This window comes from Lynx canadensis, chromosome B3 (genome assembly GCF_007474595.2).
Source record: "Lynx canadensis isolate LIC74 chromosome B3, mLynCan4.pri.v2, whole genome shotgun sequence".
Classification (NCBI taxonomy): domain Eukaryota; kingdom Metazoa; phylum Chordata; class Mammalia; order Carnivora; family Felidae; genus Lynx; species Lynx canadensis.
In genome coordinates, this window is record NC_044308.2 from 73,935,938 (window position 1) to 73,957,362 (window position 21,425).

Consider the following 21,425-nt stretch of genomic DNA (forward strand, 5'->3'; position numbering starts at 1 on the left):
GCAGGTCAACACACTACACTGAACTAGACACTGCATACATTTACCTTCTTCTCTGAGAAGAGAGCTCTTGCTACTATGTCCTCCTAATTGCACAGGCGCCTGTGCAAGCACCGTTCCAGTGGATGGCCCTGATGTGACTCCAAGGCTAGAAGCTTAGCTTTAATGTAATCCCTTATTCCTGTCCAAACACAGAGGCCGCTCCTGTTCTCTCACTTGACTTTGAAAGAAAAATTTTAAGGGATACCAAGCTGTGTCAGGAGGAATTAGAAAAAGATGTCTCCTTCCAGGGACATGCAGCCTGCACTTCAGTGGTATAGCTTGGTGACAGAACAGGTGGATCTCAGCCCTGTCCCCTCTTAACTGGGCATCCTGAACGACCTAACAGAGGCCCTGGTCTCTGGACTAGTTCCTACAAGAGGGGGCTACTGAGAACCAATGGGATTACCTCGGTGGTGGTGGGGGGGAGTGGGGGTGCTGGAAGGCCCTCTAAATCTTTAACCCCTGTCACATGAGCCTGGGGTGGAGGAGGGGTGGGCAGGCAGTCCCCTGGGGCATTCCCCAGAGAGGCAAGGGGCTCTGGGAAAGTGAGTGGTGGGATGACTGAGAAGCCAGAGAAGAAAGATGGAAAAATCAATGAAATGAGTTTCTAACGGTGAGGTAAAGGACCGCCGTGTCGACAGCCTGTCGCCTGCTGCAAAATATGAGCTGCCCAAGTCCATGGTGGCGGCTGACAGTGCATCCAGCCGCCACTGCCCTCCCTTCGGGGTGCCCCCCTCCCCAGGACTCTCCAGTCACCCTGGCCTTTCTTATTATAGCCAGATTCTCTCCCCCAGGGCTCCCAGGTTGCTTGCTCCCTTCCAGGTCTTCTTTCCTAGAGTCCCAATCCATTCAGAGTCCTTCTGACTCTTCACCACAGAAACGGGACAGGTTATAATCCCTGACTAGTGCATCTTTCTCTAAACCTTCTGTGTATTGAGACCTCTCTGCAGATTTCATTCAGAGTTGTGGTGAGCTCTGCATCACTTGCCTCCCTCCCCACCTTCCAGATACCTCTGGACTCTTTCAACAGTGAGCAATCAGGCATCAAGGCCATCCCTCACCGGGTTCTTACATCCAGGTCTGTGCCTCCTGCTTGTTGGCCTACTTGGCCAATGCTGACTTCCTTGGAGTTGCCTGGATTGGGACAAGGTGTTTAGGATGGCCCTGGTGTTGCTTTATGAACTCTTTGTCACATGGCGGGAAGGGCAGGGGTATGATGGGTTCAATTGTGGTTTCATGATTGGGAATGCAGTTGGCCCGGGATGCCACTTCCAATTCAAATCCACCCACTCTGTCTTTGGAAACAGCTCCCAACCTTTTCTGGAAACCACCTCCTTTCTCCACCCTCCTCCACATCTTCCTCTTGGGCTCCTAAGATTGTTCATTCATGTTTTCTTCCTATTATCTCTACAAAGATTCCCCGGATCAGACCCTGGAGTCAACCCTCCAAGTGTGGCTGCCCTGAGCTGACTCCGGGTGTGCCCCTGACCTAGTCTCTCCTCTCTCTACCTGAGATCTCAGTGTTGATCAGAAAACTCCCCTCCAGACCTTTCCTTCAGTTTCTACTTTCCCGACTTGCCCACTTATGCAGACTTAGGCCTGAAGGTTGGGGTAAGAGGGAGGTGGGAAACTCTTTTCCCTAGCTTTTCTCTATTATTCAACATTCGATCAACAGATATGAAGCATCTTCTATGTGACAGACGCTGGGCGAGGTGCTTGGAAAACAGTCGGAAAGTAGATGGACAAGGCCCCTGCTCATAAGACCATCATGACTCACCCTGGGTCTCTCACCCAACAGCTTCATCTCTCCAACTTAAAGCAGCCCCAGCCAAATTCCACTGTGCCCGCTGCCATTTCAGAACCCTCCTCTTTATCCCTGCATCAGGTTACATTCACACAGCTCTGATCTCTTCTCTTTGCATTTACAGCTTCAGTCTCCACTCCTAAACCCAGAGCTAGGTTCATCTTACATTTTCAATAACTCTCCTCCCTGCTCATAATGCCCGTCTCATGTTCTGTAACTGCCATTTCCAGTTTTCTTCCTTTTTTGCCTGTCTTTCAGTCCTACCACCCAGTCTTCAATGCCCCCTGTCTCCCAAGTTCCCTTCTCTTGCTCCTGCAGTATCTAGTGAACCTTGGGCAATCAAATACAAGATCTCACTCTGAGCTAAGACCCAGGAATCCTACAGATCAGACTCAGGCCCTGGCCCCATACGTGTACAGCTCCAGCAAAGCAGCAAGTTCTTCCTCTATGTGTTTCAAGGTAACACCAGCTGCTCTGACATCATGGAGGGAGGGACCCTGTCAGGTTGCCAAGGCAACACCAGCAATTTATGACATCAGAGGCTTGAGATCTTTGGTTCTCAGGGGGCTAGAAAGATTCAAGTTCCTGTCAGGTAAAGTAAATGGGATTTCTACTTTTTTCATCTCTTTGCTTGGGTCTCCCTGGCTTGGGAATGAAATGCAAAGGCCTCTGGTGGGGTAGTGAGGGATGTGCCCAATGGAATGAATGCTCAGAAGCTTCTCTTTCTGTCTCTCTTCACCAGTATCTCTGAGGGCTCTCTGCCTCTCCTTTGGCATCTCTCTCTTGTGGGGCTTCACCCAGTGGTATTTCTGCTATGCCTTTTTCCAAATCACCCCTCCTGCGGCGCTCTCTTTGCACCGGTCACGCTGTGTCCCCCTCACACCAGAGGCATTTGTTTCCTATGATACCTCATCCTCTCCTTTTTTCCCCCTACCAAGCTCTGTGCAGCTCTGATCTGCTTCAGCACTCCTCCGCTTGCCTTCCATTTACCTTCTTTGTACCATACTCTTTTTCCACCTCATATTATTCTTCAGTTCCTCCCTTCCCCCACTTTACAATTGTATTCATTGCATATTGCCTTTTCTGTTGACCTCCTCTTGAGGAATACTCTATCATTTCTCTCCATCTTCTGTATCGCTATCAAGTCATGTTTTATTTCATTCTCCCAATCACCCCTCGGTTCCTTCCCTGCCCCCATTCCGCATGGATTTTCTTCCCTTCCTTTTGCACATCCCTCACGTCATGCATTTCTCTACCCCATACATTTATTGCACCCGGCCTCTCCTTCCTTTCTGGAACACTGTTCACCTCGGAAATCTTCCATCTTCTGCCCCTATCTACCTCCTCCTTTTACCCTTCCAAGCTCTAAGGGCTGGAAAACAATGATGGGCTTAACACAAGGTAAACTCCCCAGACTCTTTATCCACCTTTCCCATTCTTTAGGCTGAATGAACCTGGCCTCTTGCACAAGATAGCTTCTGTCATATGAATGAAAACGGCCACATAAAGGATCGTGCTGAATCCAAATATGATAATAACAGGGGGGCCAGGAAGAAGATGAACTAGAAAGTGAAGAAAAAGCCACTGATATCTAGAATGACCTGAAGGATGAGAGGCAACCAAGCAGGGTGGAGTTCAGAGTCCTAGAGAATGTCCCCTTACAAAATCAAAGTTGACAGTTAATGGACATAATGGCCCTGACTGATGAAGGGGTTATATGCCCCTGGAAGCCCATTAAATTGATTTCTTGGCCTGTTTATGTGGCTTCACAAACCATACTCCCTACCTCTCCCAGCCCCTTCCTCTCTGGTACCTTTTGCTGCTGAGGTTAAAATGCTCAGTGAGAGGATAAGGGATAAGAGGGAATTAGGGTGATCAAGGAGAAAAGGTAGGCAGAGGGCAGGTTATGGGAACAAAGGTAAAGAATAGGCAAGGGAGACCACGGGAGATAGGAATGCAAAAAAAGGGGTGAAACAAAATGGGGAAATGAAAAAATATACAATGGCCAAGTGAGGGAAGGGAGGAAATCAAGTCAGCAAGGAAGAGGTTTGCGGTGGGAAGCTCCTGGAGAGGCAGATGACACACAGGAGACCAAAGGTCCTGGTGGGTGAGACAGGCACATGGCAAAGGAGACAGTCAACAATGCTAGAAGTTCCAAAGCTTCCCGGGTGAAGGTGGAAGAGGAGTCAGTCCTGGCTGTGCTTGAAAGGGTACCTGAGTCCTTGGGAGAGATACATCTGCTCCATCCCTCAGACTCTTTGCAGGCCCCTGACCAGTGACTACCACAACCATAAGCATGAAAAAAGTAGCCTGAGAAGGCCAGAGATATCATAAGGACCCCAAAAGAGAGGGCATGGAGTCCTAGATGGTCCTAGACAGACAAGTCAGGGAGCCAAGGCATGACAGTGACAGGGACACACAGCAAGAGGATCACTCGGATAGGAAGAGTCACATGCGGAGACAGTGACACACAGACCCAGGGATGGATGGGTGGGGAGAATGAATGAGGTGAAAAAATGACAAAATCAAGAGGCAGGGATACATGGACAGAGATCAGTGGGGCTACAGGCACATCGAGACCACGCGTGGTCCAGCGCTCAAAAATGATAGGGTTACTCTGAGAGGGGGGCAGACAAGAGCGCATGGAGAGTTGGGGGGCCAGGAGAGACACACTTCACCTTGAATGGAGCAGTGGCCTCCCCTCACCTACTCGCACCTTTCCAAAAAAAAAAGGCAAACAAACAAACAAAAAAAAAACCCAGCTCAACTTCAGGCAAAAACGAAGATCGAAGATTAAGAGTATCCATATCCCCTCCCACCCACCCCCACCCCCACCCCCACCCCCACCCCCACCCCACCCCCAGCACGCTAGCCCATCCATCAGCCCGTCCGCCTGCCGCGGTTCCCGATCCCGCAGCCGGCGGGGGGCGGCCGAGACCCAGGCCCCTCCGGGCTGACAGTTCCGAGCCCTCACTCACCCGGCCTCCCCTTCCCTCCGGGACCCCCGCTACCCGCACACCTCGGCGCGGTCCGTCTAGGCTCTCGTTACCCTCCGTCTGTCCTGCTGGCTCCTGGACCAGCCTCGATGCCTTTCCCTTCGCCGTCTCTCCCTCCACCCCTGCATCTCTATCACCCACCCACCACCATCCTCGCTCGCACGCCCCCTCCCCCCTACCCGTGCCCCTCCTCCTCAGGCTCTCGGTCTGTCTGTCCGTCCGTCCGTGTCCCCTCCCCCAGCCCCTTCCCGTCCCTCTCCGTGCCCTCCAGCGGCAGTCTCCGAGTGCCTCCTCTCCCCTCCGTCTTCAGCTTCCAAAGAGCAAGGAAAGGAAGAAGAGAGAGAGGGAGAGGAGAAAAAAACCAACCCAGCAGCATCGGAAATCGATGCACTTACACCTCAGCTGGAAGCAGGGACGGGAGTCGAACCGCGGCCGCCGAGCAGCGCGAGGCGGGGAGGGGAGGGGGCGGCTCTTGGAAGGGACTTCTCCGATGTGTTGATTCCTTTTTTTTTTCCCCTCCTCCTCCCTCCCTCCAGCGCTCACTCCGGGGCGTCGGGGACGGAGATGGAAAAAAATAAATAAATAAATTCACGGCGGTGAGGGAAGTGAAGGAAAATAATCAATGCTATTTGGCTGCGGCTGAAGTGTTTTCCCGGCTTCGTGAGGGGGTTTCCATTGATTCACCCTGGGCACTCGCTCGCTCCCTGCCTCCTCCTCCTCCTCGCCCTCCTCCTCCTCCTCCTCCTCCTCCTCGCCCTCCTCCTCCTCCTCCTCGCCCTCCTCCTCCTCCTCCTCCTCCTCGCCCTCACTCCTCCGCCTCATTCACTGGCTGGAGCCGAGGCGTCCCACACAATGGAATAATCAATACCCAGGCGCCCGGGGCGGCCCCACTGAGCAGGTGCAGCGGCCCACCCGCCGCAGTGAATGCCGGTAGTTGTAGTCCATCCGTCCCCGCTCCCACCCAGCTGCCAGCGAGCGCTGAGTGCCTGCGCTGGACCTGATACCCAAGGGCAGGCCAGCCAGCGGGCGGGGCCACTTTGCAAGATTGTGGCGCCAGGTCCAAGCCAGTGCTTGCAAAGGGGGCCGGAGCCTTTAAACTCTTTCTGGTGTTTTTCTCTTTTTTTTATCCTGCCTACAGAAACCATACATGTGTTTTGTTGTTGTTTTGTTTTAAATCAGCTCTAGAGCAAGCCCCGGCTTTTACCAGCCTCCCAAAGCCACCCCAGGCCTATCTCTCTCTTTTTTTTTTTCCACTCCCTTCTTCCTGCCTTATTAGTCCCCCTCCTTTCCAGTTGGGTATTAGAAACTTCTCTTCCACAGCAGTTACTCTTAAGTCTCTGAGAGCTTGTCTCCACAGAGAGCTGGATGGGGGAAGGGGAGGTTCTGGCTCCTGGTCCTCATCTTCAGTTTATAAGCTATTTTATATTGTAATAATAATAACTGCTAAGGTTTATTGAGTGCACAGAAACAGTTTCCAAGACCTTTTATGTGTATTAACTTACTTAATCCTCACAACTAGTCCCATTTTACGGTTGAGGAAACCAGGACACAAACAAATTAATTAGGTGGCCCAAGGTCACATGGCCATTAAGTGATGGCTCCAGGATTCAAACCTCAATAGTCTGACTCTAGAGCTCACAATTGCTGCTATAACCTACTCCTCTTAAAAATAAAAAAAATAAAAAGAACAGGAAGGAAGGAAAGAAAGGAGAGAAGGGAAAAGAAAAGAATCCTTGAGTTCACAGGAAAAAAGGAAGTAGAAAGAAAGTAACATTTTGAATCTCTAGGTTGTGACAGTTTATCATTGGATCCTCACACATAACTGTGGCAGTTCACATTTTACCATGGAGAAATGAGACGTTTAGGGAGGTGGAGTAGCTTGCCCAAGACAAAACACCTGGAAATCCAAGCTGGGAGTCAACCTCAGGTCTGTCTGGTTCCTGAGTCTAGTCTTTCAGTTAAACTGCTGCCTCTGCCCGACTGGACTGGACATTGTAACCCAGGGAAGAGGACCTTATAATTCAGGGGAAGAGGTCTTTTTCCCCAGGGAAGAAAACTGCAAAGCAAAGGATGCATGAAAAGTAGGCCAATGATTGGAGCTAGGGGCTGGAGGCCCTCCCCTCCCTGACTATTGGTGCCTGTTATGGGGTGGAGGAGGGATGCAACCAACACATCCCAAGTTCAAGATGTCATGTCTGTGAATCAGTGCCTTCCCCATAGTACTTCCCACAGGTCATTTGTTTCCAAAAAGATACTGGGAAGATGTCCAATGTTGAGAACCTGGCACTTCTCACCCATCGTAGGAGTTGACAAGAGCCACTGTTCCTCAGCAAGGTACCTGACCCAGAGTATCAGACACACAGTGACATCTCCAGGTTATCACAGTCCTCAGAGGGAGTAAGGAGAAGGAGCCTTCTCTATTTTGTCTCCCAAAGCAGTCAAAGGGTCACCCCAATGTCTTCCTGTATTTTAAGCGAACATGAGTATATTTCTCCCACTCCAGACCAAGCCTGCTCAGGGGCCACTGGCAACTCAGTGACAAATTCCTCAGTCTGGCTGGCACTCGAGGCCATTTCCAACCTACTCTTCAACTGTATTTCTAGCCTCATGTCCTTCGCCTTACACACTGGCCAGGTGTTCTCCAGCTTCTTGGTCTTTGCTCTTGCTGTTCCTGTCTCCATCCATGTCTCTAACTGTTGAAATCCCACAGTGTCTTTAGTTCCTATCCAAAATACCAGTTCCTCCTCTGACAGAACGTTTTCCACCCTTACCCTAAACTTTCATTCTAGGATGTATTATCCCCTCTAAACCTCCAGAGTAGTTAAACTGGCCTGAGTTATCCCCTTTTTCAACCCATTGCCACTGGCCTGTACTTGTGGGCCGCCATAATAGTCAATAAAATATCTGTTGGGACAGCAGCGTCTGAGTGAGTTACCTGGATTTAAGGCCCATCTGCCTAGGGAGTGAGGGGGAGGGAGACAGGACTTGGGCTCAGCTCCTTCCATCCGACTGTCCATACCGCCCCTTCTCAACTTTAGACAGTGTTGGGGCACTAATCACAGCTTTCCTGTCACCATAGCGACGAATGAGGCAAGAAAGCAAAATCTCCCTTTGGAACTACACCTCCCATCATGCACCTGGACCCCCCAGGGTGCCGGGCTCAGCCTGAGGCCTGAGACCCGGGCCCACCCACGGGAGCCGGGAGGGGTCGGACACGAGGAGCAGAGCGCGGGGAGAACCTCTGCGCTCCCAGCCGACCGCCGAGGTCGCGGCACCCCTATCACGTACCTAGCCTCTCAGGCCCCGGCCTGTCCTCGGCACCGCCACATCACGCCTAATATGGCCGCTCGTGCTGGGACCGGCCCGGTGCACAGAGAGCCGGGCCGAGGTCCGAGGCCAGGTACTGCTCCCTGCATTCCTCGCTGGCGTGGTGTGGGGTCCCCTCTCCATCTCCAGGTCCCCGGGGAGGGAGGCCCTCGGGCTTTGAGGTGAGACCCGGGGCTCCGCTACCCGGTGCTGTGGCGAAGGGCGGGGTTGTTCCGGGAAGTGAGCCACCGGCCACCCGGGGTAGCAAGGTATAGAAGACAAGTACTGAAAGGAGGACACCCACTACAGTTCTCTAGGAAGCCCTTTGAATTGACATCATGAACGGTGTAAGGGATTACCTGGAGATCTGTCACTGTGGCAGGGCTTTAGAACATCAGAGACAGAGGGGACCATCCATCACTAGGCAGGGAGAAAGGGCTGTAGCCCCAACAGAGAGCCCTGTGACAGTGTGTCCCTCGTAAGTTCTTCCCCGGGGTGGGGGAGGGGGTGGTTACTGAATTGTCCCCCTGCAAGGCCAAGCATCCTTGGGAGCTCAGCAAATTGTTATTGACTGATTGCAGGTATCATGGCCCACGCCTTGATTGAGGTGGAGCGAAGGTTCATTCCTGGGCCTGGCACAGAGAAGCGGCTGCAGGAGTTGGGGGGCACCTTAGAGCACCAGGTCACCTTCTGGGACAGATACTATGACACGCCTGAGCTGAGCCTCATGCGGGCTGACTACTGGCTGCGGCAGCGAGAGGGTAGTGGATGGGAGCTCAAATGTCCTGGAACAGCAGGTGTCTCAGGACCCCACCAGGAGTATGTGGAACTCACAGTTGAGCCTGCAGTTGTGGCCCAGCTCTGTGAGGTGCTGGGGACTGAGGTCCTGGGGGCAGGAGGTGTGGCAGCTGTGCTGGGCCCACTGGGGCTGCAGGAAGTAGCTAGTTTTGTGACTAAGCGTAGTGCCTGGAAGTTGGTGCTCTCTGGAACTGATGAAGAGGAGCCTCTGCTCAGGGTGGACCTGGATACAGCGGACTTTGGCTACACCGTGGGTGAGGTAGAGGCCCTGGTGCACGAGGAGGCTGAAGTCCCAGTTGCCCTGGAGAAGATCCACAGTCTCAGCAGCATGCTTGGTGAGGGAGACAGGCCCTTGTGTGCATTCTTTGCCTTCATTATCTGTCTTCTGGGTGTACCCACTGAATGGGTTCATGGGGAGGGTTCGTGGGGAGGGTCTTGGGGTTATTTCTGTACTGGGGATTGTTTGAGCAGTTTTTTGGAAGACCCAGTTTGCTTTTATAGTAGCTGCCTAACCTGAGTCAAGTCCTTCCAGGTCTCTAATCTCTCTCAGTCCTTGCCTCATTTAGTTCACACACCTCCAGCCACTCCAAGTTTGCATCAGTTCTCTGCTTTAATCCATCCACCCATCCTTCTCTCCCCCAAATCCCGTCCTCTTATTTTTACAACTACCTGGAGCCCTCATTTAATTTGTCCTGTTGACTTTGACTAAAAGGCGAGAACAGTGTATTTATGTGACAGGCAGCAAGACAAGTGTTGGCTGATTTCTTTTTCTGGAGACAGTTCATCCACAGAAGTATGAGTTTGTGCATCCCATGAAGCCTTAAAGCTGTGGAATGCTGTTCTCGCTATCTCAACAAACATACGCGGAGTTCACCACTATATGCCCAGCATGCTGCCAGGCACTAACAATAAGATACTGACTTATTATGGTTCCATACCACCATTCTAGATGCTAGAATTCTATGTGAGTCCCACCCCACAGCTATAGCTACTTCTGTCATTTCTTCTATATCCCTTGGGTTCTCTGTGTGTACCTCTGCATGTGCTTCATTACCAACGCAATGAGCTTTGGCCTGCCTAGACGGGCTTTAATCTCAATTGAGGGATGGAGCAATAACTGAAATGAGTGGATATTGAGGCACCCTCTTGTCTTCATGGCACCTGAACGCCTCCTCACCATTTCTCCTTGCTGGAGGAGAGGCTCACGCTTGGCTTCCCAGCCCCACTCCTACCTGAAGTGGTCCTTGTAGGCCCCACTTCCACAGGCCAGTCAGGGTGAGGGCTGGTGGGTTATAGAAGCTGGTTGGGTGGCATTCAGAATCCCAGTGCTGCCTTGGTAAGAACTCTGGGGTCTGGCTATCTGGACAGGGAGCAGAGTCAATGCATTTGAAGCTCTGTCTGGTTCTCTCCTCCTTCCTCTTTTGCCTGTAGGTGTGCCTGTACAGGAGACAGCACCTGCCAAGCTGATGGTATACCTACAGCGTTTCCAGCCTCAGGACTATCAGCGCCTGCTACAAGTACACAGACTCAGAGAGAAGCCACAGGGGACTAAAGATCCTGAAGGCAACTTGGGCTAGGGTGTCACTTCCTCAACAGGGAAGAGTCTGAGTCTAACAGGGTTCCCTCCTGGGCTCACTATGCCTCTTCCCCTGGCCTCCTTTTCACACTGACTCCCCTCTCTCCAGACCTTCCTGTTCTTTCACCTTACCCTCAGCTATCCTTCCTTGAGCCCTCCCTGGCTGCCTCCTTTCCCTCATCCGTCAGATGCAATCTGTGGGCCGCCCCTCTCCCCTGGCCGCTAAGCAGCCTCCATTGATTTCCGCTCGTGTTTATAGGATTTCCACTTAGCTGTGATCAGTAGTTAAGCACAGGAAAATCCCTTGCCACCCCCCTCCCTTGGTCGATGCCATTGATTCTGCCAGCGGCTCCTAAACCTCCTTACAGCTGAGTTAGAGATGAGGGGAGGGATTTCCCTGCCTTGGGGTGTGGGAAATAGCAGCAGGTTGGGGAAGTGGGTGAGAATCTGTCAGAAATCTAGAAGTTCTGGTTTTACTTTTCGCTCCTGTGCCCTACTCTGGCCCAGATGGTAGAGTGTCTCCTACGGAGGTTTAGGGGCAAATTTGCTCCCCATCCTGGAAGGGGTAGAAAGAAAAGTCCTCAGTTGTTCAAACAGGTTCCTAAGGCTCAAAGAAAGATACATACTTTAGTTTTTGGATAAGAAAACTCTTCCCTTCTATGATTCATAAACACTTTCTATCTCAAATATACCCAAATATGGCTTTTGCCCCTCAGGCTTTATTGGGCTTTCATTATTGGGAAGGCAGGCCCCCACAGTTTTTGCAGAGGCAAGCACAGGCCCAGAGCACCACCTGCTGGTAGCCAATTACCAGGCTCCAAGCGGCTGGGACCCTGGGGGGGTTCAGGACACAGGAGGATTTCAGACCGTGAGTGGAGGCTGAGTTACTGCCATGTCTCCACAGGCAAGTTGTTCACCTCAAAGATCTCCTGCACCGACTGGCCAAAGTGGTTGTAGGTGAGGCGCAGCTTTAGCCTCAAGGGGGCCTAGGAGTATGAGAGTGGAGACCAAGGTTAGCACCTGTGATTTGTCCTGTCCCTGGGCCTTATCAACAGGAAGGGGTTGTGGGTGGGTGCTCTTGAGCTCACCTTGTTAGGATTGAGGACTCTGAGGAGCTGGGTCACTGGAAGGCCACCCTGAGCTGGAAGTGTGTCCCCACTGGGGGCCTGTAGCTGCAGCTGGAAACTCTGAACACAGGAGATTGGGCAGAGCACAGTAAGGCAGCTAGCTGGGCTCAGGCAACCCCTCCAAACCCGAGAGTCTCAAACCCTCTTCCCATAACTTCCCAAGTGCTTGTCCCTGCATTGTCATTTCCTTCTCGTTCTTCCTCCCACCCACCCCCTCTACTTAGCCTTTTCTCCTCAAGTGCCCAGGCCACCTCAAATCCTGGTCTTCCACAAACCTTGGGCACAGCAGCCTGGCAGATGAAGTGGGTGACATCAGCTCCTGAGGTGTTGGTAGCAGTGACCATGATTAAGAGCAAAGCAGGAGTTCCAGAGGGTCGAACAAAAGACAGATTCAGCTGTAGTCCTTCCCGCTCAAACACTCTGAGATTTGGGATGGAAGCTGGAATATGGAGAGAGAAGCAGCTCAGTGTATGGGCGAAGATAACAAGCTCATTCATTCATTCAACAGAAATGAAGTGAACACCCACTGGGTGCAGGGCAGTGCTTGAGATGCTAGAGACAAAGTGGACAAGAAGATGAAACTCATAGTCCAGTGGGCAGAAAAAAACAATAAACAAGAAAACAACCAAGATAATCACAGACCAATTTGTGCTGTGAAGAAAATAAATGATGTCAGAATAACTGGGGAGAACTAACTTAAATAGGAGTGGTGGGGGAAGGCATCTGACATTGTAGCTGAGGCCTGAGAAATGAGAATGAGCCAGTTGTTTGGTGTGCTGGGCAAGAACATTCATGTAAAAGGAACACAAACTGCCAAGGGCTTCAGATGAGAGGGTCTGAGATGCTGACGGGCCAGTGGAGGGGGTAGCGGGGAAAGAAGATGAGATGCGCTGGGAGGAAGCCGGGCCCCACAGGTGAGGGTAAGAAGTCTGGAACAAAGGGAAGGCATTGAGGGGTATGTGAGAGGGAACGGGCACAAGCTAATGAACACTTACCTATCAAGAGGAGATGTGATTTTGGCAAAGAAGGAGAACCAGCACATTTCCACCCCTCCTTTTCTTAAGTCGTCTCCCATCTCCCCCTGCTTTCTTTTTTTAAAGTTTATGTATTTATTTTGAGAGAGAGCGTGTGTGCGTGCATGTGCAGGAGGGGTAGAGAGAGAGAGAGAATCCCAAGCAGGCTCCACTGTCAGAGCCTGACATGGGACTCCATCCTGTGAACCTCGAGATCATGAATGACCTGAGCCGAAATCAGGAGTTGGACACTTGGGGCATTGGGTGGCTCAATCAGTTAAGCAACCAACTCTTGATTTCCACTCGGGTCATCTCACGATTCATGGGATGGAACCCTACGTGAGCCCCGCATCGGGCTCTGTGCTGACAGTGCAGAGACTGCTTGGGGATTCTGTCTCTCTCTCTCTCTCTCAAAATAAATACATAAACACTTTTAAAAAAGAGTGGGACGCTTAACTGACTGAGCCACCCAGGTGCCCCTCCCATCTCCCCTTTGCTGAGGCTTACGTGGGGGTGGAGGTGCACCGGGAAGGTCGAGGAGGTGTACTAAAGCGCCTCCTGGGGAGGGATCCAGAGGGGGTGGGGGCTGGGCATCCCCAGAAGTGCCATCCAGGAGGTCTAACAGATCCAAAAGCTTGGAGGCCTAGGGGAAAGGGCAGAAGGAGCAGGGCTGGGTGTGGAAGCCCGACCAAGTCCTCATCCCCCTGCGGCTTCCGGCCTCCTCACCTGGGGCTCTGTGGACACAAGGGCTGTTTCCGAAAGCTGGGCTTCTTTGCTTTCCTTTGCTTCCCCATCTACCTGAGACCCGCCTCTCTCCACAAGAGGCATCTTTTCCAGGATGGCGGCCCTGAGAGAATGGAATACAGGTGTGTCCCTCTGAGTGGACCCTGGGCTTTTCATAACAAGCATGGGGGAGGGAAGGGTGAGACCATGCAGAACCCTGGGCACATGGTGGGTCAGAGTGCCTTTCTGATTTCCTAAGAGGGCACACGGTTGCCAGTTTTCAGATGAGCAAGGAGGGTTGGAAGCCAACTTAGCTTCAGTGAACCACAGGCAGGAGGCTCTGACTGTGAAGGAGTAAGGACGCAGGTGAGGATGAGACCCTTGTGCCCAGAGAGGGGCACTGGGGAGAGGACAGGTGAGGAGGGGGCAGGGGTGTGGGTCCTACGCCAATCGCACCTCATGTGGTCATACTTCTGGAAGAGCGTGTTGTACTCCACAGCCCGCTGCTGCAGCTCCACGTCCAGGCAGCTCCCGTAGATGGACACCACCTGGCGGATGCGGCTGGGCCACAGGGTGGTGTGTGAGTGGGGATGCAACCTGCCCCGCCCTTCAACTCCAGGATATGGCAGGGAAGGGAAAGGCCCCACGGAGCAGGGGGATGCCCACAATACTTGGCTCAAAAAGAAGAACCTAAGGATTGGGGGGACTGGGATGTGTGTATGGAGAGAAACTCAGAAGCCGGTGGGCACAGTGAAGGGACATCTGTCCCTGGAGACACCAAGAAGAAGGTCTCTGGAGGGGCTGGGACCCTTTTTTTTTTTTTTTTTTTTTTTTTTTTTTTAATTTTTTTTTAATGTTTATTTATTTTTGGGACAGAGAGAGACAGAGCATGAATGGGGGAGGGGCAGAGAGAGAGGGAGACACACAGAATCGGAAGCAGGCTCCAGGCTCCGAGCCATCAGCCCAGAGCCTGACGCGGGGCTCGAACTCACGGACCGCGAGATCGCGACCTGAGCTGAAGTCGGACGCTTAACCGACTGAGCCACCCAGGCGCCCCGGGCTGGGACCCTTTCTTACTTGCTGTCTCCACGGAGCCGGGTGCTGAGCTTCATGAGGGCTGTCAGGGCATATCCTCGGGTGGCTGGCTGGGACATGTGGGACTGCAGCACCTTTTCCAGCAGTGCCAACACCTCCTCTTCCTCCACCTTCAGCAGGGACAAAGGTAGTAGCCCTGGGGCATCTTGCCTCTCCTGCTGAGTCCCTCCTTGGTGTACTCCCAATGGAGGTCTTACCTGAAGGGGCTCTGTTTCCTCACAGCTCCCTTCCAGCAGGAGGTCCCCGTATTCTCCAATGCACCAGGCTGCCACTTGCACCAGTGGTGGCTGCATGGGATAAGAAACATGGTAGGCCAGGTTCTGGGTCCCCTCCTCAGCTTCCAACACCTGTGACCTCCCTTTATGCAGCACAGAGGTAATGGGGTTTGGAGGGGTGGGGAAAGGGAAAAGTCTTGCCCTGGAACAGTTATGTAAGTTTGTTTCCCCGCTGGCTCTGTCCTGGCTCTTGGACAACTTCTGCCCTCTGGTGGCCACGCATGAGAACTACATGGCTTCATCAAAAGGGGCTCAGCGAGAGGGAAGCAAGAGGGTCCTTCCCTCGAAGGGGTACCATGGTTTCTGCCCATTCTATTTGGATAATATGGAGAAATGACTACAGATAGTGGCTGGCTTCTGTTAATCCACTCGGAATTCAAGATAATAAAGCCTGATACATGAAGAAAGAACTCTATCTCATTTGACACTCAAGACTGCTCTGGGAGGTAGACAGCTGAGTACACTGAGCATAAGGAGACTTAAATAAGTCATCTGTAGTTACACAGCCAGTAGATACCAGAGCCAGTTCAAAAGTCTAGGTGCTCTAACTAAAAACAGGGCTGTGTCCTTGAGTGTCTCTGCGAAGTAGGTAGCTGTGACTTCCAGGGAGAAACAGTTAGGACTCCGGTGGAGGGAGTAGGTGGCCCAGGAAGGGCTAAGAGGGTTGGGCGGCCCTGGGTCTGGGTGGCGGGAACAGTACTTGGGAGATGTCCTCTGCCAGGGCGCTGTACAGGCGGCGCACAGAATAGGCATGTAGCTCCTGGGCCCCCCCAATCAGCTGGGTCAGGTTGGCCACTGCATCATCCCGTACATAGATGCCTGCCTGGAAGAGGTGAATGGGGCCAAGTCAGGGTGGTGAGCCCTGCCCACTCCCTCCCAGCTCTCTTAGTCCAGTCCCTGCCTCACCGTTGTCAGCACGCGCAGGATGGTATCTATGTGCCACCGCTTGGTTGGGGCAAACCTAGGGGACACATGGCTCTTTAGCCCTGGTGCTGACCCTCCCCAGATTTTACCATCTTTGCCTCCTGGTCTTTGCCTACTGGGCACCTGTCACCTCACCTCTCTGCTGCCAGCAGGATGCCTGAGGCACAGTCGGCCCGTAGATCTGGGGGGCAGGATTCCAGAAAGCTCTGCAGCTCTTGTGTCATAGCTCGCACGTTGGAGCTATTCACCAGAGCCAGGCTCAGTTCCAGGGCCCGCCTATCAAGAGAAAGAGGTCTGTCTATACGGAGTAGCCAGGTCACCCCAAGACATATCTCAGGCCCTCCCTTCTCCAGGCACTGGAGCGGCACCTGTCTCCTTAATCCCCCTACTTCAGCTGTCTGATCCCATCCAGGTCTTGGCTACCAGGTGCTGGGCCCTCTGCCCCATCTTCTCTTTCGTCTGTCCCACTCACCGGCTGAGGGAGGCATCAGGCTCCCGCAGACATTCGACCACAGTGGGCCGGTGCCGCTGCACAGCGCTGTGATCAGACTGCACCATACGCAGCAATGACGTCAGGGCTACATACCTGGCCAGAGTGGGAGAGGCCCTATCACACCATGGCCATCAGCCCCCTCCCTGCCCCATCCTGCCCTGAGTATTGGAATAAGAGGTAGGTGAATCAGGAGGCCCTGGAAGAAGCAGGGGCGAGGGCCAGGTGCTCAGTGGCACAGCCCAGCCAGACCCCTGGGACTATCACCTAATGTTCTTGTCATTGTTGAGCAGGAAGCGGCCAAGAATGTTGACGGCTAGAACCTATGGGAGGCAAAGGTTGAGGACAGTCAGGGAAGGAGCAAGTGTCCTTGTTAAGGAGTGGGGAACTTCGTGGCACAGGATGATGGGTGGGGAGGAGAAACTGGTGAATAGGACCCATCTGCCTGGCTGGGGCTGGTGAGTGGGGTCCCAGTGGGAGAGGCATATGGGAGGATACCCGAAGGCCAGGTGCAGAGCGGATGTCCATGATGGTCAGCACTGTCTCAAACAGGACTGCACTGCCTGCATTTCGGCTGGTATCTGTGTTAGTGGCCACCTGAGTGGGTGGGAGAGAAGGTGCAACTAGAAGGGGCTCTGTCCTCTCCTCAGGTCTCTGGAGGGTATCCACCGTGTCATCCCTCCATCATCTAACGAAGTTCCCTGAGCCCCCACGATGTGTCAGGGACTACCACACTGAGACAGACTGTGTCCCTGTCCTCATGGAGATCCCAGTCTAGAGGGAAATGGAGATGTGACTATACGGCCACCACAGAATGGGTGGTCACGTGAGGGATGCCTGGGGCTGGTGGGATCTCAGAGCAACACACCTAGCCGGTGCCCCACTCCAGCCCCAACCTGAGCCAGCAAGTCATTCATGGTCTCACTGCTCTCTTCGTGGTTCCGGCCCAGAATCCGAAGGAGATGAAGTATCCGGACCTGAAGTTGGGTTAAAGGTTGAAAGGTGGAGGGGTTCAGAGGGTGAGAAGTCGGGCTGAGAAAAATCCAACACTGAAGAAAGTATCATGAGGGGTCTGGCTGGTTTCCTAGAGCTTCCCTGCCCCTGCGTCCCTTGGGTCCTAGGAGATCAGACGTGTGTGAGGCTCAGGGATTTGGAGACAGGCTTTTTTGTTGTCATTGTTACCAAACTGGATTTTCTGACCTTTAGGTATCCCCATTCCAGCACTGGTCTCGGGATGACCTGTGCAATCCTGTGTCTGCCATCTTCCCAAGACACTGACTGACCCAAAGGGTTCTCTGGGAGGTGACCGATAGCCATGGGCTTACTGCTAAGCTCTCTGTTCCAGGGATACAGCAGGAAAGGATCAGCCCACCTGCAGGAAGGGGTCGCTGACTCCAGATATACTGTGTTCTGTGGAATATCCCGTTGTCACCAGAGTCCGGAGGATCTTCACCAGCTGGGGCACCACCTGGAGGAAGGGCACAGCCTTACTGGGCATTCTTTCTCAGCCTTTCAACCTTCAGCCCCATTCCAACCCCATTGCCCCTCTTTTCCTGGACCAGGGCCTGCCCCTTTCACCAGCCCACCTTTCGAAAATGCTTGAGGGCTGCAGGGCTTCGTTCACAGAGCTCCGTGATCAGCGTGATGGTGCCCAGCAGGATGCCTGGTGTGGGGGTAGGGAGTGAATGGTGGGCCAGGGGCACAGGAGAGCCTACTGCGCGTGTGTGTTTGTGTGCACATGCTACCCCTTCTCCTATGGGCTGGTGTTCCTGTCCCATTTTTCACTTCTGTCCATAGCCAGAGGTAAGGCAGGGGACAGGGAGCCCTGTGGCCTTACCATGGTGGCGTTCATGAAGCAGTTGGGCACAGGGTGGGAGGAAGATGTTGGAGAGCTCAGGGACCTTCCGGATCATGTGCACTGCAGTCAGAACAGCCTGCAGAGATCAGGGGGCTCAGAAGAGGGCAGGGGTCTGCCAGGATGGACCTCCCACCTTTAACACATGGCCAACAGGACAGTTTCTGGTGGGGCAAGGGCCTGCAGTCCTGCCATCTCACCTTCTTGCGCACATAGGAGCTAGGCTGCAGGAGCAGTTTCTCCACCTCAGTGGCCAGGTCCCGGCACATTTCAGCAGAGCCCATAGTGCTCAGAGTGCACAGGGCCAGGCCTTGTACTGCCTGAATCCCCTGGCTCAGGTCACTGCAGAGTTGGGGAGGGTGGTCAGTCAAGCTCTGAGAAATCTACCCTGCCCAGTACCTACATTAGGCAGCCCCCTGGGATTTCCCAGTTCCCCACTCTTCCCATCTCCCTGATTCCAAGTGGTTCCCAGAACCCTCTCACTTCTTGATGCTGTTGGTAATGAGCAGGTGGGCATCCTGCCTCTCATCCAGTAGAAGCATGGCCCCCAGGTAGCCCACCCTCTTGTCTGTGAATCTGGGGGAGGCAATCAGTTTCAGGCACTCCATCTACAGGGAAGGAGGCAGAACAGGAAGGGGCAGGGGTGAAACTGGGCGGCACTAACATCCCTTTTCTATCTTCTTTACCACCAGATTAATTTATGGTAGCACCATTTCCCATCACCCTCCCTTCAACAAGAGGAAAGGCTTAGGAAATTCAGAGTTCGTGGGTAGTTTCGAGGAACCAGGAGTCAAGGAGGATGGGAGAAGGAGGTGACTTGAATGGGGCTGACCAGAGAATGAAGTGTTTAGTCCAGCTTATGACCCATAGGGGTTGTAATAAGGACGGGGGTCAGCAGTGCATGCTGTGAGGGAGGGCTCAGAATCTTTGTAGAATTAAAAAAACAAAAAAAACCCACAACAACCAGGGCACAACTAGGTGAGGGTGTCCAAGACCCTGCTCTATTAGTCTTCCTCATCAAACTCAGAAGGGAGGAGGGCCTGCCCAATACCTGTCCAAAGTGGGCGGGGTAGCCCAACATGTGGACGTAGAGCAGTTTGGCCAGCTGGCGGTGCCTGTGCAGAGGGTCCCCATCGCGGAAGGAGGCGCGGATGTGGGCGCACTCCTTTTGGATCACCTCCCGCTCCTGTGCCTGGGTCTTGGCCCCACGTATCTCCTCGATTAGATCTTGAAGCTTCAGTGAAGGTACCACCATCCTGAAGGGGCAGAGCCCGGAAATGGAGAGGGCTTTAAACCCCTCGGGCCGAATACCTGGCCTTCTAGTCCAGGCTTGCCCTGTGCCATCCTGAGGGACCGGGCCCCGAAGCTACCCTAAAACCGAGCCCATATTTACCTTTGCCCACGTGGGTCTCCACATCCCACCCCTTCCACACGGCGGGAGGAGATTCCACACCACGCATGCGTGCCCGCCCCACCTCTGCTCCCGCTCGTACTGAGCATGCGCCAGAGCCCCGCCTATTTCCCGCCCCCACCCCCCCAACCCAGCCTCCAGCCCCACCTGGTTTCCCATCCCTAGCTCGGCCATTCATTTCCTTTCAGGGCCTCGAGCTACCTCTTTCGTGGTATTCTTCCCCAGGGTCACACCTCAGGCGGCCTCAGCTTCACACCAGGGCGCCAGCCCTAAAGACAGCCTCACCTGCCTGGTCTCAACTCCGCTCCTTTCCCCCCAGCGCTTCCGGGTACAGGGCCCGACAGGGGTTGGTCCTTCGACTGGTCCTTCCGTCTTCCCGCCCTCTTCACGGGACCCCGCCCCTCCCGGGCAGCCCCACTGAGCCGTCTAGAGTATAGAGTACTCTGACCTCAGGCCTCAGGCTTTGGAGTGGGGGGAAGGAGCTCTTCTGGCAGCAAGACTGCATGGTAGGCCTGGGGTTCCCCAAGAGGGCTCTTTGTACATTCTCATCACCCAGAGAGCCTCAGAGAGCTTGGATTTGAAGCCATCGCACCCCAAAGGAGATGACAGTCCCCCCCCTTTTTTGAACTTTTTTATTAATATATTTTTTGTTAAATTTCTTTGTATTTTTTTCCTGCAAGACTTGGTGTTGGCGGCACTGTTGTAGTTTAACTTCAATCCCAAATTCCATGAAATAGAAATCAGAAGTAAAGGTTTAGAGGGGAGGGAGGGAGGCAGGCCAAGGAGTAAACAGAGTTTGACTAGAAAAAAAGAAGAGGGTATGTATGGTGGGCATTCCCAGGCAAGGCCATTCCTTGAGGGAGGGGGTTGGCAGGCAGCTTGCGTCTGCCTCATGCAGGGGAGGGAGGAAAGATCCCCTGGGGACCCTACAGAGGGGTCCCCCTCTTCCTAGGGCTTCCTGCCCCCAGGGGAAAGCTATTAACAGGGATCAGCCACAATCTCAAACAGGGCTCTCCACCCACCTCTCACCCTGGTTTGACTGCCACCTCTGCCCTGCCTGGAAAGTGTGTGAGAGATTGGCTTCCTTTGATCCCTCTTTCTGTTGTTTTCCCATTTCACAAGATCCTGATGTGATGGGGGGAAGGGATATAACCCATTTAGACTACTAAACTTGTCACAGCTTCTGCTGCTCTGTGAGTTCCTCTTATCTAGGCTGGTTGTGTTCCCCAAAATGCCTCCCTGCAACCCGCACACCACAACTGCCAGAGTTGGGGAGTGGGGTCCTAGCTCAAGTGCCTCTAACCCTCGGCAATAGAAATGTCTTCTTCAGGCCCCTTAGAAGTCTAATCAAAGGCCACAAGTGAGTCCAGACCAACCAAATAAATTTTAGGGGGGGAGAAGAGGGTGGGAGAGGTCAGTGGGTAGACGTGACTGCGTTAGACATTTTCTTTCCTTTACACATTGCTCTTGACAAGGCATGCCACCCTAGGGGGGTTGGACGAGAGGCTGGCTGTTGAGGAAAGGAAGAGGGAGATCCTAGGGAGTCATTCTACTTTTCATCTCCCCTATCTCCTTCAGGGAAGGATGGAGTTAGGCAAGAACCTAGTTCAGTGCTTGGAGGTGAGATCGGATCCTCCAAGGTCAGAGATGGAGGCCATACCTCCTCCAGCTCTTCCACTAGGCCTCAGAGGGACACCAGGCCCCTTGGGTCAGGGAGCCACAGCAGCTCAGCCAGTGCCTTGCCCAGTATACAGTCATCCCTTCTCCATTTTCTTCTTCCTTCCCACTCAGCTTCCAGGAGACCCCTCAGGATACCAAACCCCCACCCTCACCGAAGTTCAGGTCTAAAGAAAAGGCGGGGAGGACATGGGGCAATGGTCTGACTTAGATTTGTGTGTCTCAGAGAAGAGAGCAACTCTGAGTGAGAAAAGCCCTTCATATGTAAACAATCTAGAGAGAGAGGTGGGGCAGGGTGGGGAGGAGAGTGAGGAAG

General features: G+C 53.4%; 3 protein-coding genes across 9 annotated transcripts in view; 1 reads left to right on the forward strand and 2 right to left on the reverse strand.

The window, feature by feature from the left end:
• The window catches only part of ZFHX2 (zinc finger homeobox 2), a 31,784-nt gene extending 23,587 nt beyond the window's left edge, over positions 1-8,197 (reverse strand). The window contains exon 1 of the mRNA XM_030318741.1: positions 8,128-8,197. The gene's annotated coding sequence lies outside the window, so the exon portion shown is untranslated. The remainder of the gene's footprint in view (positions 1-8,127) is intronic.
• On the forward strand, positions 7,994-12,313 carry THTPA (thiamine triphosphatase). Of its 3 annotated transcripts, XM_030318746.1 has the most exons (4): positions 8,163-8,239; positions 8,528-8,623; positions 8,727-9,278; positions 10,375-12,313. In XM_030318746.1, the coding sequence occupies exons 3-4, from the start codon at positions 8,732-8,734 to the stop codon at positions 10,518-10,520; spliced, it is 693 nt and encodes a 230-aa protein (XP_030174606.1). In that variant the 5' UTR covers positions 8,163-8,239; positions 8,528-8,623; positions 8,727-8,731; the 3' UTR covers positions 10,521-12,313. The 3 variants fall into 3 exon arrangements, with proteins under 3 accessions (XP_030174605.1, XP_030174606.1, XP_030174607.1); XM_030318745.2 differs by lacking the exon at positions 8,528-8,623 and having other exon boundaries at positions 7,994-8,239; XM_030318747.1 differs by lacking the exons at positions 8,163-8,239; positions 8,528-8,623 and adding an exon at positions 8,258-8,327.
• On the reverse strand, positions 11,202-19,794 carry AP1G2 (adaptor related protein complex 1 subunit gamma 2). Of its 5 annotated transcripts, none has more exons than XM_032593688.1 (22): positions 19,718-19,794; positions 19,073-19,277; positions 18,505-18,629; positions 18,222-18,363; positions 18,004-18,100; positions 17,753-17,829; positions 17,539-17,634; positions 17,063-17,143; positions 16,665-16,763; positions 16,434-16,489; positions 16,149-16,262; positions 15,812-15,952; positions 15,659-15,713; positions 15,453-15,575; positions 14,675-14,764; positions 14,460-14,587; positions 13,839-13,943; positions 13,386-13,506; positions 13,167-13,302; positions 11,922-12,085; positions 11,608-11,706; positions 11,202-11,505 (listed from the first exon to the last, which is right to left on the reverse strand). In XM_032593688.1, the coding sequence occupies exons 2-22, from the start codon at positions 19,274-19,276 to the stop codon at positions 11,404-11,406; spliced, it is 2,355 nt and encodes a 784-aa protein (XP_032449579.1). In that variant the 5' UTR covers position 19,277; positions 19,718-19,794; the 3' UTR covers positions 11,202-11,403. The 5 variants fall into 5 exon arrangements, with proteins under 5 accessions (XP_032449579.1, XP_030174602.1, XP_032449578.1 ...); XM_030318742.2 differs by having other exon boundaries at positions 19,580-19,764; XM_032593687.1 differs by having other exon boundaries at positions 19,634-19,758.
• Positions 19,795-21,425: the final 1,631 nt, after the last annotated feature.

Excerpts from the sequence above, each read along its gene's own strand:
- THTPA (XM_030318745.2), top strand. The coding sequence starts at position 8,179 with ATGGCCGCTCGTGCTGGGACCGGCCCGGTGCACAGAGAGCCGGGCCGA. Across the intron at positions 8,240-8,726 it reads GGGCCGAGGTCCGAGGCCAG|GTATCATGGCCCACGCCTTG; the intron begins GTACTGCTCCCT and ends GACTGATTGCAG. Across the intron at positions 9,279-10,374 it reads CAGTCTCAGCAGCATGCTTG|GTGTGCCTGTACAGGAGACA; the intron begins GTGAGGGAGACA and ends TTTTGCCTGTAG.
- AP1G2 (XM_032593688.1), bottom strand. The coding sequence starts at position 19,276 with ATGGTGGTACCTTCACTGAAGCTTCAAGATCTAATCGAGGAGATACGT. Across the intron at positions 17,635-17,752 it reads CCCTCAAGCATTTTCGAAAG|GTGGTGCCCCAGCTGGTGAA; the intron begins GTGGGCTGGTGA and ends CCCTTCCTCCAG. Across the intron at positions 12,086-13,166 it reads CGGTGCACCTCCACCCCCAC|CTTCCATCCCAAATCTCAGA; the intron begins GTAAGCCTCAGC and ends TCCATATTCCAG.